The following is a 15403-nucleotide window of genomic DNA, read 5'->3' on the forward strand; positions in this document are numbered from 1 at the left end:
CAGCGTTGATGGTCAGTTGTAAAAAAGATAAGATCTCGGGTGACTGTCCCCCGCAACGACCAGGGGTCCAATGTGAAGGCAGAGTGTATGACTCTGTTCTAGATGTGTACATCTATTTATGGCATTATATGAATGTACAAATTCTGAAAAATACACATACCATACACACTTGGCTAATTCTTCCAAACTGAATGCACAAGGATAATTTTTGGTCATTATTGTTGAAAACAACAAAATGAAAAAGTAGTACAAGAGTGCCAACCTTGCAGATGTGTACTGTACTGACACTTGAACGCTGATAATTTTTATAATTTTCTGTCATTCATTGCCACCAATCAGTAGCTCTCAGTTCAGTGAAAAAAAAAAAAAGTGAAGAAAGAAATAATCACTGCGAGACCTTGGTCCGCAGTTCGAAAGCAGTTTGCATTTCCTGGAAGTGGCCGCATTGGCAGGAAAGAACTTGGAAAGATGAGAGCGTAGCAGCAGACCTTTCTCACAGTGACTGTGCTAAGTATGCAGGGCAGTTCTATACATGTATCCATATTATAGTTTCTAGCATGCCCCAGGTACACATACATGGACTTGGTTTTTATCGCTGTTGTGCTAGGACGTTTGCGGTCTGCGGGCGACCAGAGCCGACCCTGTAATTGCAAATCCATGTGGTGTGTGCCCACTGTACTAAAAGAGCCTACCCATGTATTCATGACCATTTAATATCTGGAGTTATGTGTAAAAAATCTAGGGCAGAGCTGTGCTCTGGTCTTCAATTTCTCCTTCCAAGTAGATTTCTGTGGTCTCAGATCACGTCTCATGTCTAGTGTCTAGACGAGTTTGTTTGTTTGGTTTTTTTTTTTAAGTGTGTGTGTATGTGTGTGTGTGTGTGTGTGTGTGTGCATTTTATTCCCATTCTTTATACTCAGAAGATGGGCTTCCTTTTCAATGTCAAGACTGTTGCCATTGCATTGATATGCGGATTATTTCCAGGGAATATGTAGACCTATTGCTATCATTTTGTGTAGAGATACTCTATTATATCCCATATAATTTGTGAAGTTTTTATTTTTGCAAATTTCGCATGTCAGGTGCCATTCCTAAATTTAACAACATGCAAAAATATAATCCTGACATGAATGTGATACGTCTCCAGTCATTACTGTACTCCGCAATCACAAATTTTAACCGCTCACAAAATTGTCAGGACGTCCCGGATTCATGAAAAATTAGGACTTGCTAAATTTATGGCATAGGCCTATTCAGTAGTTGGACATGTGAGTGTGTAATGTGTGTGTGTGGGGGGGGGGGTAGTGTGCAGAAGTGAGTTGAGGGTCTAATGCAGCCTTGTCTGTAAACATGAAGCCAATTTAGTGCTAAGAATATTGAGGCGTCTAATGTTAAAATAAAATGTACACTGTAATGCATTTCTACAGGACAAAGGAGAGGTAAAAACAGCATCTAGAGCCATTACAGGACATCTTTGTAGATTATTCCAAACCAAGTTTTGCCTCTACAGACTGGATGCCATCAAAAATAAACACATGGGAATTCTGGATCTCACCCTTAACAGGTTATGAGACATGGATGGCAAATGTATGAGCATTTATGACATAATGTTAACCTCCCCTCCCTCCCCCACCCCCTTGCTGATAAATCAAATGTTTTGCATTTTCTTCAATAATTGGTGCAAGTTGTATTAATACATTGTGCATTTATAATGTATAAATTTCATTTGAGATTGTTGTCTGCTGTCCTATAGATAGCACATCTTCGATCAAACCCTTACAATGTAGGTCTTCAAAAAATGGGACTTGTGATTAACAATATAAATTGTCAACATAAATTTTCCTACTTCTGTAGTAAGAGAGACAGCAAAACCCAAATTTTCGACAAATTCAATTAGTAAGACTTGGTTGACTTCAGGCTCATTCTCGTATGTTACATGAAAACTGAATATATGTAAAAAAAATGTACACTTGTAGAAAACAAACATAATTACCCTATGCCCAATTACTGTAAGTCGTGCTCCAACGTTGCCATTATTCATTTGACAAGTGTAATAAGTGCATGATTTATACAAGAAGTTATCATGTTGGTAAGCCTTTCTTGAATTTGACAGTTTTGTATTACCAACCGTTTTTCCCAATGATATCTTTTTTTCTGTTATTTGTATTCAAATAATTTTTTTTTCTAATCATTAAAACACTTGATGTAACTCAGAATATTGGTCATGTACAGAATTAGAGAATAGAGTAAATGTCATTTCTTGACACTCACATCACAAGCAAGTAAGCAAGCTATGATTTGTTTTTGAGCCATTTTCTGTGTAAAGTTTTGCAGACACTTGACTCATGTGTAAGTTTCTTATTTTCAGCATGTCACTTCAGCATTTAATGTAATGGTAAGCGTGCCATTTTTTTTTTTTTTGATGCTATGCAAAAATATTACCATGTTGCTGTGACATGCTACACAAAACCACTCTTGACCAAACCTGAACTGTAGAAATACAGGTGTGCATGGCCCTATATCATCAACTACTTCTATTTGTTTTGATTACCAAAGTATGATGTCTTTTTGTAGGATTGACTGTTCTTCAATTGAATATTAGTGCATTATCTGTCATGTGTATTTTGTTGTTGTTGTCCTTTTACCCAACCTCTAGTTATCTGAATGCCTTGGATCGGTTGTCAGCTCCTGGTTACATCCCCACACAACAAGATGTTCTTAGAACAAGAGTCAAAACCACTGGTATTGTGGAAACTCATTTCACCTTCAAGGAGCTCCACTTCAAGTAAGTACAGTATCTTTGATCATAACTCTAAAATTACATATAATGGGAGTAAAATTTTGCCAGGCAGCTAGCTCTTAACTTCATAGCAATGACATTGATATCATTTGATGATTAAGTGTAGAGAAACCATGAGGAAAATTTGCTGCTCACAAGTTTGTGTAATTGATTGATCACTGTGCATGGCCAATGCTATTCTTCCAGCATATAGAAAGCTTTATGATGGAGTTCAAGCCAGGATAGGTTGGTCTGTTCAATTGTTCACGCCAAGTCTGCATTCTGCTGAAAACAAACTTGAAGCAGTAAATAAAACTGTGCGGATTGCCGGCTCAAGGTTTTAAGATTATGGGCTTTGTTTAAAGCAGCGAAATGTAGTCAAAACTCGCCCACGCCTTCCTGGGGCTAGATAAAATTCCAGCTGAATAGAAATCCCTTCAGTTCCTCACTCTAGTCCACTGAATACCAATGAGAATCAAATCAAATGCAGATCACCCTCATTTCTTTTCATGCTCTCCTCTTTATTCAATCAAGTACAGTTTCATCCTCGTCAGTTCTCTTTAGGCGTTTTCACATCAGATGGATGTTTCGAAATAACATGCTATTTTTTGACCTAGGAAATTAACCCGATCACGAAATAGCGCGCTATTTGATAATGTGAATACAAATTAGCGTGCTAGTTTTATCTCTCTGATCGAGAAAATTTCTCGAGTCAAACTAGGGAAATTTCGAAATAGCGGGATAATAGCATGCTATTTAATAATGTGAAATCACCATAAGAAATTAGCGCGATGCATCCCATCATGCCTAGCGTATGTGATGGCGATCATGCGGGTAATTTTTTGAAAGCGCGCCCTCTACTGGTATACCCGACACTGTTTGCGTATGCTCAGATGTCGAATTAGCTCGAAAAAATTCTGGGCTAATTCTCTTCAGGCTGATGTGAATAGGAAATGAAATAGCGTGCGGCCTGATGTGAAAACGCCTTTTATGATCCTGTGTTTACATTTACAACAAAATTCCAGAATAAACAAGAATGTTTGGTTGCTTTAGCTTTGCAACTGTGTAAAACACCCTGTGTAATAATATCCAAGTGATGCACAGGTGTGAGTGCATCAGTAGGAAGTGATAACTATGGAAATCTTAGATCCATCATCAAGTCAACTACAGAATTTGTTGTTGTTCTTGATGTTGTTTCACCTTTTTTCGTGGCATTGCAGTGTTTTTCTCATCAACTTGTGCATGCATGTGCATTCAGTCTGATGTCAGTGTAGATCAAGGAGGCACATGCCAAGAGCAGACCGTGGCAATTCTAGGACAAATTTTGTGATTCATTTTGTTAATGCACAAGGTCCTGGGATGTGTATCCTATTGGTTTTCGGAGTGTCAGTCGACTCGATGAAAACAGGAAAAAGATGCTGGTAGTGCTTTAGCAGGCAATATGGGGGAATCATCACAAAAGAGAAGTAATACATCCATCTACTGTAGGTTAATTTGAATTTTATGTTGGATTCTGTCTGTTTTTTAATTTTAGTCTCGCCCACCGGAGGTGAAGGCGAGACTTCAAATGGCGTCCGTCCGTCGTCCGTCCGTCGTCCGTCGTCCGTCACAATGAATGTTAAAGTTTACCTGCAAGACTCTCTTATGATGCATAACTTGGCAACTGTTACAGCAATGGCAGCCACACTTGGGTGATAGAAGCACTAGGGGTATCTTCATGTTATGGTGTTGTCAGAGGTCATGTGATGATGTCAAAGGTCATTTGAGGTCATATATTAAAGAGTATGTGCAAGACTCTTTTCTATGTTAAAGTTTACCTGCAAGACTCTCTTTTGACAAATAACTTCACATAAGTTGCTTGGATTACAACCTAACTTGGGTCATAGATGCACTGGGGGTACCTTCATGTTATGGTGCCGTTGCAGGTCACAGGATAAGGTCAAAGGTCATTTGAGGTCATACGTTAAAGTTTACTTGCAAGACTCTTATCACATGAAACTCGACACATGTTGCTACAATGGCAATCAAACTTGGGTGATGGATGCACTGGGGGTACCTTCATGTTATAGTGCCGTAAGAGGTCACATGATAAGGTCAAAGGTCATTTGAGGTCATACGTTAAAGTTTACTTGCAAGACTCTCTTATCACACGTAACTCAGCACATGTTGCTACAATGGCAATCAAACTTGGGTGATGGTAGATGTCTCTTGGGAAATTGAAGGTAACCACAAGGTCAAAGGTTACAGACAGGGGTCAACGAACTTTTAGGGCCCAATGTTACGTTTTTAGGGCGCATTTCGTTAATGGCTCATAACTTTTGATCCCTTTGTCCGTTTGTCACCAAACTTGGATGGAAGATGTCCCTTGGGGAGGTGAAGGTCGTCACAAGGTCAAAGGTCACAGACAGGGGTCAACAAACTTTTATAGCAACAGAATGATATTACTATTGAAAATATCATAAGTAATGGTAAAACTGTTGAAAATATCATTACACTCAGTATGAGAAGGTATAATATGAAAAGGTATGGGACATTCCATGATTGTGTTTTGAAGTGTTTATTTAGGGCCCAATGTTATGTTTTTAGGGCGCGTTTTGATTGTGGCTCATAACTTTTGATCCCTATGTCCGTTTGTGACCAAACTTGGACGGTAGATGTCCCTTGGGGAGTTAAAGGTCATCACAAGGTCAAAGGTCACAGAAAGGGGTCAACAAATTTTTCGGGCCCAATGTTAAGTTTTTATGGCGCGTTTCGATTATGGCTCATTACTTTTGATCCCTTTGTCCGTTTGTGACCAAACTTGGATGGTAAATGTCCCTTAGGGTGTTGAAGGTCACCACAAGGTCAAAGGTCACAAGCAGGTCAATTAACTTCTGGGAGTTATAAAAAATATTAATTCCTTGTACGCGAATGGGCGAGACACAATTTGGCGATTGCCTTGTTTGAATGGGGGCTATGTTTTTTGTTTTCACGAATTGACTCTGATGCTATCGTAACTACACTATTCATCTAGCGCATGGCGACATTTTCGCATGTTGTTGAATTATCGATCTGGCTGTGATTCGTGAAATTCATGAAGAAAAAAAATCCTCTTGAAAATAACAGCTTATAAATACAGTATTACATGTGTGTTATGGCAGACTATTGAAAATCTAATTTAGGTGTATAAAATGCTTTATATTTTTGCTCCCTTCTCTTTGTTTCTGCATCACTTCATCGTAGAATGTTTGATGTCGGAGGTCAAAGGTCAGAGAGAAAGAAGTGGATACATTGTTTTGAGGGAGTGACTGCCATCATCTTCTGTGTGGCCCTCAGTGCCTACGACCTCGTCCTGGCTGAAGATGAAGAAATGGTGAGACAGTTTCCTCTCCGTCTGTCCTCTTGTCTGTGAAATTGTTTCCCACTCTGCGCTTGGCAGCATGAATCTTGATATGCCGTTCATGCTTTAATCTCCTACTTCAATTCAAATGAAACAAATTTAGTGGCTATAAACTAAAAGAGCAATCTGTTGCAAATCTTTGAATCATACTTTTACCAGATTTCAAAGAAGGTCCACAAAAAGTTTCTGTCCTGGCCAAAATCTAAGCCGATATATTCTGGGGAGAAGATAAGCAGATGGATGTAGTTAATTTCCTTGGGATGGAAATAGTGAAAGCTAGTAGTGTGACATGATTTGCCATTGATGCAATGTATGATTCTGCAAGTGTGTCTGCCCAAAAGGATACTACTTGCACTTGAAAGGCAAACTGATGGATATAAATTTACTTGTGTGGCCAAGGAGATGGAAATGAGAGGATGCCAATACACTCATTCATCTGAAAGAATAGAAGAGTAGGGGAAAGATAGGGAGAGCGGGTGAGGGGAAACGAAACAGAATGTGACAAGCTGCATCAACGCACGCTATGGCTGGTTAGCCGTACATGTGGGGCTCACTCACCTCACCGTGAAGCTACCGTACGCGTGTGCCCACCACTCCGGGAATGATGTTCACGTGCAAAAAAAAACCTGCTTTCACAGGAGGCATAAGCTGGCGAGAGGAGTTCTATGTCGAGCCTTGACCTTTTCTCATGCTGTCAGGCACCATCAGCGATCTATCTCTTTTTTTTTTTCATGGAACGGGTGAAAGTAAGAAGGGGTGTAGGGCCTTTGCTGTTTTTCTCTTCTTGTGTTATCCGCAATGATCACCACTGTTGTTGTTGTTGTTTTTTTGTGTGTGTGTGCGTGTTTTGAATTATCAGGCATGCACTTGATTTTTAGTGAGGATGATATGTGTACAAAACAACAACAAACAAAAAAACAGGTTTAGATTGAATGAGGGCCACTTTTGCATTTAAAGTGCTTTGTTTATGCTCAATTCGCATATAAAGTGTATGGTGAGTTTATTCAGCATTTTCACTTTGCTTCAGCAGTTGTCAAATCCCAGAGCAATCCTCAGCAACAAAGAGAACAGACTATACTTGTATTGTTTTGAAGAATTCAAGTGTTAAGACTCTGATTACTCTGGATGTTAGAAGAAAAAAAATACATCCCAACCTGCAGCACCAGTACTAGTTCATGGGAACGCAGTCTGCAGATTCAGCATCCAAGCTTCCAGACAGAGACGATCGATGTTTGTACCTTCGCTAGACTCCAATAGATGTACGGACCAAATGCTAGAAGACAGAACATCTCATCTTGGGATGTTCATTTAAATCAAAAGTGATAACACACTCCTGTGCCATGTGCCATGCTCTGCCTACAGAAGATAATATCTGGGTTACTAGTCACCAGTCCTCATTATGTATGCCCAAACTGGATACTGGATAGGCCCTTCCCACCCCACCCCCCTTTTTTTTAAGAGCAGACTCACAGGATGCCATAGTTGGTATGATAAGCAGACAAGTTCGATATTTTCAATAACCAAGGGTTTCATAGTTGCATCTCAATCTCTAGAGCTCCATTACTGAAAGTGTAGCTAACATACCACAAGACAATGTTGAGATGAATGTATTGCTCTGCACAGCATTGGATGATCAGTGATCGAGTGGTACTGTAGGATCATGCTGTTGGTCGGGGGGGGGGGGGGGGCAGAAAAGAGGAAAAGCATGTGATTGAGCCTGAATAATTATGGTTGCCGTTAACTGGGTGCATATCATTCATGCCTACATACAAGAGAGTGGAGCCCTGAAGCAGTCTTGAGCCATTCTCGTCTGCCCTCCCCAACCCCCCCCCCCCCATTTTTTTTTTTACATTATTCATGCAGTCCTTTGTGAGGAGGTAGGGGACATGTTGAATGTTTGTAGCTGAGAGGGCCCCGAGTATAAGGGAGGGGGGAAATTAACAAACACAGCAGGGAAGATATCATCCATCGATCGTAAGGAGAACTGACACCACAATGGAGCCAAGAGTACTGCAGTAGTATTAGTGGCCGAACCTGCATCACCTAGGAGCAAGTACAGTATGTTTATGCATCTCTTTGCATCTCTGGCCATCCCTGAGACGATAATAATGCTTATAAACTTGTTTTATATTCTGTTTGCTTTATTTTTTTTATTTCATTTGAGGGGCAGGGGGATAATGAATTCAGTAAATTACATATAGCTGTACAATGTAGATTATCTGTACATTGATAGACAACTTCAAGATGATACAAAATTTGCATACTTTTCCTCCATTGTGCTTGTTGTAAATACATTTTATATGCCCTTTTTATTGCAAAAATGTACAGTCCTATAATGAATTATTCAAGCCATTAAAACCCTTATAAGCAAGCTAAAGAAATATGGGCTATATGAAAGAGATAAGTTTTACAGTACTTTACCGATTAATGCTTGGTATTAGACACAGCATGGTTTTGTCAAATTAAGAAAGAGTAATATGTTAAAGGTATTAGCCCACATTTGTAAACCTGCAGCAATTGGTCTCATAGTAAGCATGGAGTTTGGGTATGATTGCAGTAACACCTGTGCAAAATTTCGTTCCAATTAGTCCATTACTTTCATAAAAATAAATGAAAATGCACCGTATGCATGCGTATAACGCTCGCTAGCTCCGGTCCACATATGTACTATACATGCATGCGATACATTTAAAGTTACATGTACATACATTGTACGTAGCTAGCCCGCGCTCGTAATTCGATTTTGGGTCGGTTGACCCGGTTTGAAAATTGATTTTAAAACGATGATTTTCTCTCTTTTATCGAATGGTATAGACAAAGAGCAACAGGTGAGGTATGTTACTGTTATAACTTGTACTTGAAGTCATATTGGACCTGTTTTATGCAGTTTTGATTTTCGTGGGTTTGCAAATGTGGGCTAGTACCTTTAAAAACAAATGTAAGAACTCAAGGACGTAGTATTCGCTTGTAAGTTTTCTGAATCTTCTGTGCACTTACCTTACAGGACAACACACAGTAGAATCTACCTGGGTATCAGAAAACATTGTACTGGTACCGCTTTTCATACAGAATGCACATTCACTGTCGTCAATGATCCACCATATGTGACCGTGCAGCACAAAACCAACAAAAAGTTGCGTGCCCTGATTTTACATAAGGACTCAAATAAGTCAAGCAGGTCAACCTAGTTTATCTAAGATTTTCATATTTTGTGAAAGAGCAATTCTTCTTTTATATCATTCTAAAGGTAAGGATCATAAAGCAAATGGAAAATTGTGTTTTTTAGCAGTTTTTCTATTACAATTTTTTTTTTTAGAACAGTGTGAAAGGTATGTATTAGAGGCCCCTTCCCATTTTTAAAAAACACTCTTCAATTTCAACTCAAATAACTTTTGGAAGGATGATGCTTCTGCTTTGAAAGTTGTATAGGTAATAGATAGAATGTGTTAATACAGCATGTTTAATTTCAGCTTAATCTGATAATCCCTTCATTATTGTTGTTAAGGCATTTTACATCCTGTTTTTTTGTCCACCTCATTGCACAGCTATAGCATGGCTAGGTAAGCACTTCAATGTACCCTATACTTCGAGCCTCTTTTCTCAGTACATGCTTTACCAGAGTGTGTGCTTTCTTTCCAATATTTAGATACATGTATATTTATAGGAGAGTCCATTTGAATTGAATTATACAACAACGTTCTAAAGTTTAAAGTCTGTTGGGTTTTTTTTTTTTCAGAATCTGCTCTTTCCTAAAAATCCATATCTGGCAACTTTTTGTTGGTTTTGTGATGCAGGATTATATAATGTACAATTTTACAGGAAAACTTACTTTTTGTCAGTATTACTTCCTCCTGAAATAACTCCAGCAAGGCCCAAATTATATGTTGTTGTTGTTAGGTGATGCGAGTATCCTCTCGGATCACCTTCTGTATCTGTTTTGATTCTTTGTTCTTCTATCTTTTTATTCTTCTTTATTTCTGGGCAAAATTTGTGCAGCGGTTAGCTCAGAAAGTGCATTGCCTTTCAATGTCAAACTTATACCATATATGTATCATGTCCCAAAGACGACAGATCAAGTAAAATCATAGTGATCAGTCGACCGTGACGTCACTATGACGTCATTATATGAAAACACATTTTCATTCATATCTCATTAATGGAATAGAATTTTGCAATGAAATTTACGTCACATACATTTCAAGTTATGCGCATTTTACTCATATTCTCAAAATCATATTTCCTCTTAAAACGTGCGCGTACGCGCGCGTTGAAATATTTGTATGCTCAAATCGAGCTCAAATTTTTTTTGCACACGTTTCAGACCATTTGGAGCATTTTTTGAAAAATTGAAAAAATTGGACGGACGCGTACGCGCGCGCACATATTCGCACACACAGCTCATATGCAATGGAAATTTCCCGTTTTTTTACACTTATCGGATGCCTAAAATGTCAAGGAATATTTCTACCAAGTTTCAAGTCAACCCGACTCAATATGACGTCATACGGGCCCGTCAAAGTTGAAATTCCGCGCGCGCGTCAATGGCGATATACAGTGCAACGATGCCAAAAAAACGCCAATTTTAAATCCGATTTTACTCGTCAGGATGGACGGTAACCCCCCATTTTCTTTACATCTTCTGAAAGCTGATGAGTTGGACATGTTATTTCATGGGTTGGCGATGCTGGCAAAATGATTAAAAGATATCAAATTTCTTAATAAAGTAAAAAAAGTAAATTTTCAAAATGACGTCATCAAATTACAAGTTCACTCGAGCGTATCTCACTTATCCTTTGCCAATTTACACCCAGATTTCAGTATGTTGTAGCTTATTAAATGATCTTTCATTAATATAATTACAACATTTTGATTGGATGACGGTATCACCTCGTAAAAATGGATTGAAAGTAATATTGTCAAATTTGACCAGTTTACGTGTTATCTCTATGGGAGAGCAGTTTTTCTGGCAGTGAAAATTGACATGACTCTCTTTTTCGAGCACTAGCTCACTTATGCTTCAGTGAATTTCTCCCAGATTTTAGAATGTTGTAGCTGAGACTTTGGGCTATTGTAAGTGTGCCCTCCATTTTTTCATACGATGTCGGCATCACGTCAAAAACTTGGTTGAAAATGGCACTAGGCTTCGATGCAGCGTCATTTTGCTTAATACACAGGGCCTATGGAGAATGAAATAGGTCATTGCGTAGCGCATCCGACTCGTAATCCTAAGGTCCCTGGTTCGAGGCTCACCCCTTACAATATATTTTTTTATTTTTTTAAACACTTTTTTTCTTCTTTTTCTTTAGTTAATCTTAATCTCCCTTTCCTTACTTTATCTTTTTCTGATTTTTTTATGCTTCTCCTTCAAATTTCTATAAAATAACATAATTTTTTCTTTATTTTTCTTTCTTTCTACTACTTTCTGTGCAATAGATGAACAACAACAATGGCTATCAATCCCATATTTTGCACATGTTTAGTACATGTCACGTACATTATTTCATAAAATAACAACTACTTGATCGGACACCATCTTGGGTATGTAAATTAGGGTCAAAGGTCATAAATGTTTCATCCTGTATCTTTGTGAATACATGTCCTATCTTTCTCATATTTTGCACACGCAAAGACCATGTTACAAGAATCATTTTATACAAATGATGCACAGGATAGAGTGCGTTAGTGGAGGCGTATAGTGCACTCGAGGGTATTTACAATTGTGAAACATGCACGAGGCGAAGCCGAGTGCATGTTGCACTACATTGTAAATACCCGAGAGTGAGCTATGCCTCCACTAACGCCACGAAATAATCCTGTGCATCATTTGTTTTATAAAATGGGTCGAAAATTTGAAAACTAACAGCATTTTTCAGCGTTTTTCGTGTACCTTTGGTGGTCAAGACGTCCGAAGAATATGTTCGTCCCAAACATTTACGCACGTCGCACTCGGAAATCCCGCACATACAGTATAAGTATGATGGGGGGTTGGGTTTCCGGACACGTAAGTTCCCGCATGAAAACTTACTTATTTTACATAGAATATGCACCCTTTACCTTAAAGACTTGATATAGACTCCTCATATAGGCCTACTAGACAACATACTCTGAAAACGGCGTGAGAATTAACCTGCTAAATCATTGGATTTGCCCTTCAAAGTGACTCCATGTACGCGTCCGGTCCCACAACGCTTGGTCTACTGTACTGTACAAAGTGTATGTATAGTAAGAGTATATGTACGCCCGCCACACATGTTATGCACAAGGGAAGAAAGGCCGGCCGGCCGGCAGCCCGAACTAGAAGTTGTTTACAGGATTGACAGCGCGTACTGTATGCATGCAATTCAAAGGAGCCGCCGCGCGCACAGACGATCGGCAATAGGATTTAACACGCAGTGCAATGGAACTAGAATAACCAAAGCACACGTGACTCATTTCAGCGCTTCCTATTGGCTACATTCTTGAACCCATTTTATAACATAAAATAATCACTTTTTGCTTAGACGCCATCTTGGGTGTGCAAAGTGAGGTCAAAGGTCAAATATACTTCTTTCTGTATTTCCGTTAGTGTATACGGAATTTGGCACCAAAGATGGCAGGTCTCACTCCCTTTTCTAAATGAGAATCCAAACATCACATGGCCAATGTCCCGTCAACACAGATGAAACCTGTATGGTCATGAATATTTGGATCAGGACTCAAATCATTGATTTTCGAAGAGATCGGATCACCTAATTTGTCAGTGTTGACAAATTCCGGTTCTAGTTGTTATTGTTGTTATTATTAGTATTGTTGTTATGTGGTAGCAGGGTTTTTTTTGGGGGGGGGGGGGGTGGGGGGGGGGGGAGTATTGGGGGATTCCAAGACAGTATGAGGTTTGTGCATCCCTTCAGATGCACAGAATGAAGTGTGTATTCTTAAAATACAGGAATGAATGCATAGAATATTCATGAAAACTAAACCCAATATTTTCAAGGTTACTTCATGCATCCAGTGGAGTATCCTCTCTGTATTTTGAGAGTTCTTCCCATACTCGCAGCTTGAAATTAAGCTGCCCCACTGAATGATTTCAGAACATGATTGCAGATTCCAAGATGTAATGTGAAAACTTAATGGCAGCCGCGAGTGCCCACAAAGGAATTTATTTTTTATATCGGAGGTGAAAATTGGAAATGTGCACAGCTCATGCAACGAGATGTTATTTATAGAATGCTGTCGGACTGTAGCTTTTGGAGAGGAGCTTGGCTGACAGTCAAGAACAATGAAGTACAGACGGCAGACATTTATTTTTTTCAGTTTCAAAATGAATTGTAGTGATTTCATTCTGCGGTTGCCACTTCCAATTTTGCGCAGTTATTTCTCAGATACCAGTGCATATTTGTTTTTCACAGCGATATCACGCAATATAAATTTCAGTTATTTTTTAAGTACATTTGTTGAGAAAGAGAGGAAAGGCACCTCCTTAGTTGAAAAGACCGGATAGAAAAAAGGACTGTTTTTTCCTTTCACTTCTCATACTCTAAGACTGAGTGGTGAATGTTAATGTTGTGGAAGTGGGAGCCATTCTTGATAAAGGGGGGTGTGTGTATACAGTATGAGGTGCAGCATAGCAAACATTATAGCAGCCTACAAGTATTTCATGCATGTCTATTGCTGGATAGCTAGAGACGATGAGGTAGAGAGGGAGAGGGGGAAAAAATGGCTACCTGGCACATATTATTTACACAGATCAGGGGAAACTTGCCTGAAATGCTTTCAACTGCTCTTTCTCTCTCGCTCCGCGATCTCGGCCGTCATTGAGCTCTGGGCCGTGTGCTCATGACTAATAGGTGGAGAGCCATGACAACAGCCGTGTGCAAACACAGGTAAACGCGAGAGAAATTGGCCCGATATTTCAGTGTGAAAGGGCTGCGTGGCAACGTGCTCATTTAACGACGAGATGGCTCAGTGGTGCAGATTTTTATGTCCCTCCAATTTTGAGCGGCTGTAATGATATCTCTGTCATATGATCATGCCGTATCATTTTGAATTTGTGAGGAGAAAGGGACATTTATGCCGATAAAAATGAAAATAAAACCGATTTAAACTCTTTTTTTTTTTTTACCCGTTGAGGAAGGGCTGATTTTGCTATAACATGCATTTTCCATAGACACCTTCCCGAGTATACTCAAGTGTAGTCTTCAAAGGGTTAAAAGTGTGGGGATAGTGTCGCAAGGATTCATGGAAAATGGAGATCTTCAAACTTTTTGCATTTGTCACATGGAGTCCTAGAGGAGATTTATCTAAGACATGACTCACTCTGTTGCAATACCCATTGTCATCTCTTTGCAGATAGGTTTGCCTTTTCTAGACAGCGAAGAGCTACAGTGTACAAACTCTCTGGGTTGGGATCATGTGATGTGATGTGAAGCACTTTTGATTCCTGTCCCGTCCAGCCGTGTCCTTGTCACAATTTCCTCTAAATTTCACCAGCTGCACATCACCTTGGTTATGGTCCTGTGTCCTCTAGATTTTTCAAAGTACAAACTGTATGTATGTATGTATTTCAATTTTAAAGGAATTACCAAAAGTATGACTCCAGGCAAAAGACATGTTTGTTTTTGTAAACAGACATAATGCTATGTAGGTGATGTCCTGTGGTTAGACATTTTCTGTTAGGAGCTGGTACAGTAGGCATGTGGATGCCTGAAATGAGTGGACTTTCTTGCCTTCCTATAAATCTTCCATGACCTGAGGTATTGAAAGTCACTTCACTTTTTCTTGAAACAGTTGATTTGCTCATATCAGAGGAAGGCAGTGAATGAGAAATGTCATTTAATATCATTTCGTGAAATTCCCGCTCATTGCAATTCAGTGTGGTTTCTACAAAATCGATTTCACTGCCAAAAGGCTGCGTTGCAAATGATTTCCAATGTTGAATTATTACCCAGGCCATACAAAATTAAAAAGCCAAAATGGTATACTCTTGCATCTCATATCATATTGATAGAAATTGATATGTTTGACCATGGAGCTCCATGGTTTGACTGCAAAATCTTTGTAAGGCTGAGCACTGCATGCTCACGACAGGCTTGAATATTGTAATCAAAGTACGGCTGTATTGCCCTATTATTAAAGTCTAGAATTGTATTTCTTATTGTAAATTACAACGTAGGATTAAAAAAAAAAAACACCATGATGAACATTCTACAGTGATGAGATGAAAATGTAAAAACTGATAACCATCAACCAAGGATACTATAACATGC

The 15403-nt window shown here is 39.1% G+C and overlaps 1 protein-coding gene across 2 annotated transcripts in view; it reads left to right on the plus strand.

Annotated features, from left to right (window-relative positions):
- LOC139719956 (guanine nucleotide-binding protein G(i) subunit alpha) overlaps positions 1-15403 on the plus strand; it is an 86488-nt gene that overhangs the window by 46291 nt on the left and 24794 nt on the right. For both annotated transcript variants that reach the window (XM_071631337.1, XM_071631336.1), the window contains exons 5-6: positions 2657-2785; positions 6002-6131. In XM_071631337.1, coding sequence (XP_071487438.1) covers positions 2657-2785; positions 6002-6131 — 259 coding nt within the window. The remainder of the gene's footprint in view (positions 1-2656; positions 2786-6001; positions 6132-15403) is intronic.

This window comes from Diadema antillarum, unplaced genomic scaffold, assembly GCF_040938485.1.
Source record: "Diadema antillarum isolate AM-2024a unplaced genomic scaffold, OU_Dant_1.0 scf00000117, whole genome shotgun sequence".
NCBI classification, from domain to species: domain Eukaryota; kingdom Metazoa; phylum Echinodermata; class Echinoidea; order Diadematoida; family Diadematidae; genus Diadema; species Diadema antillarum.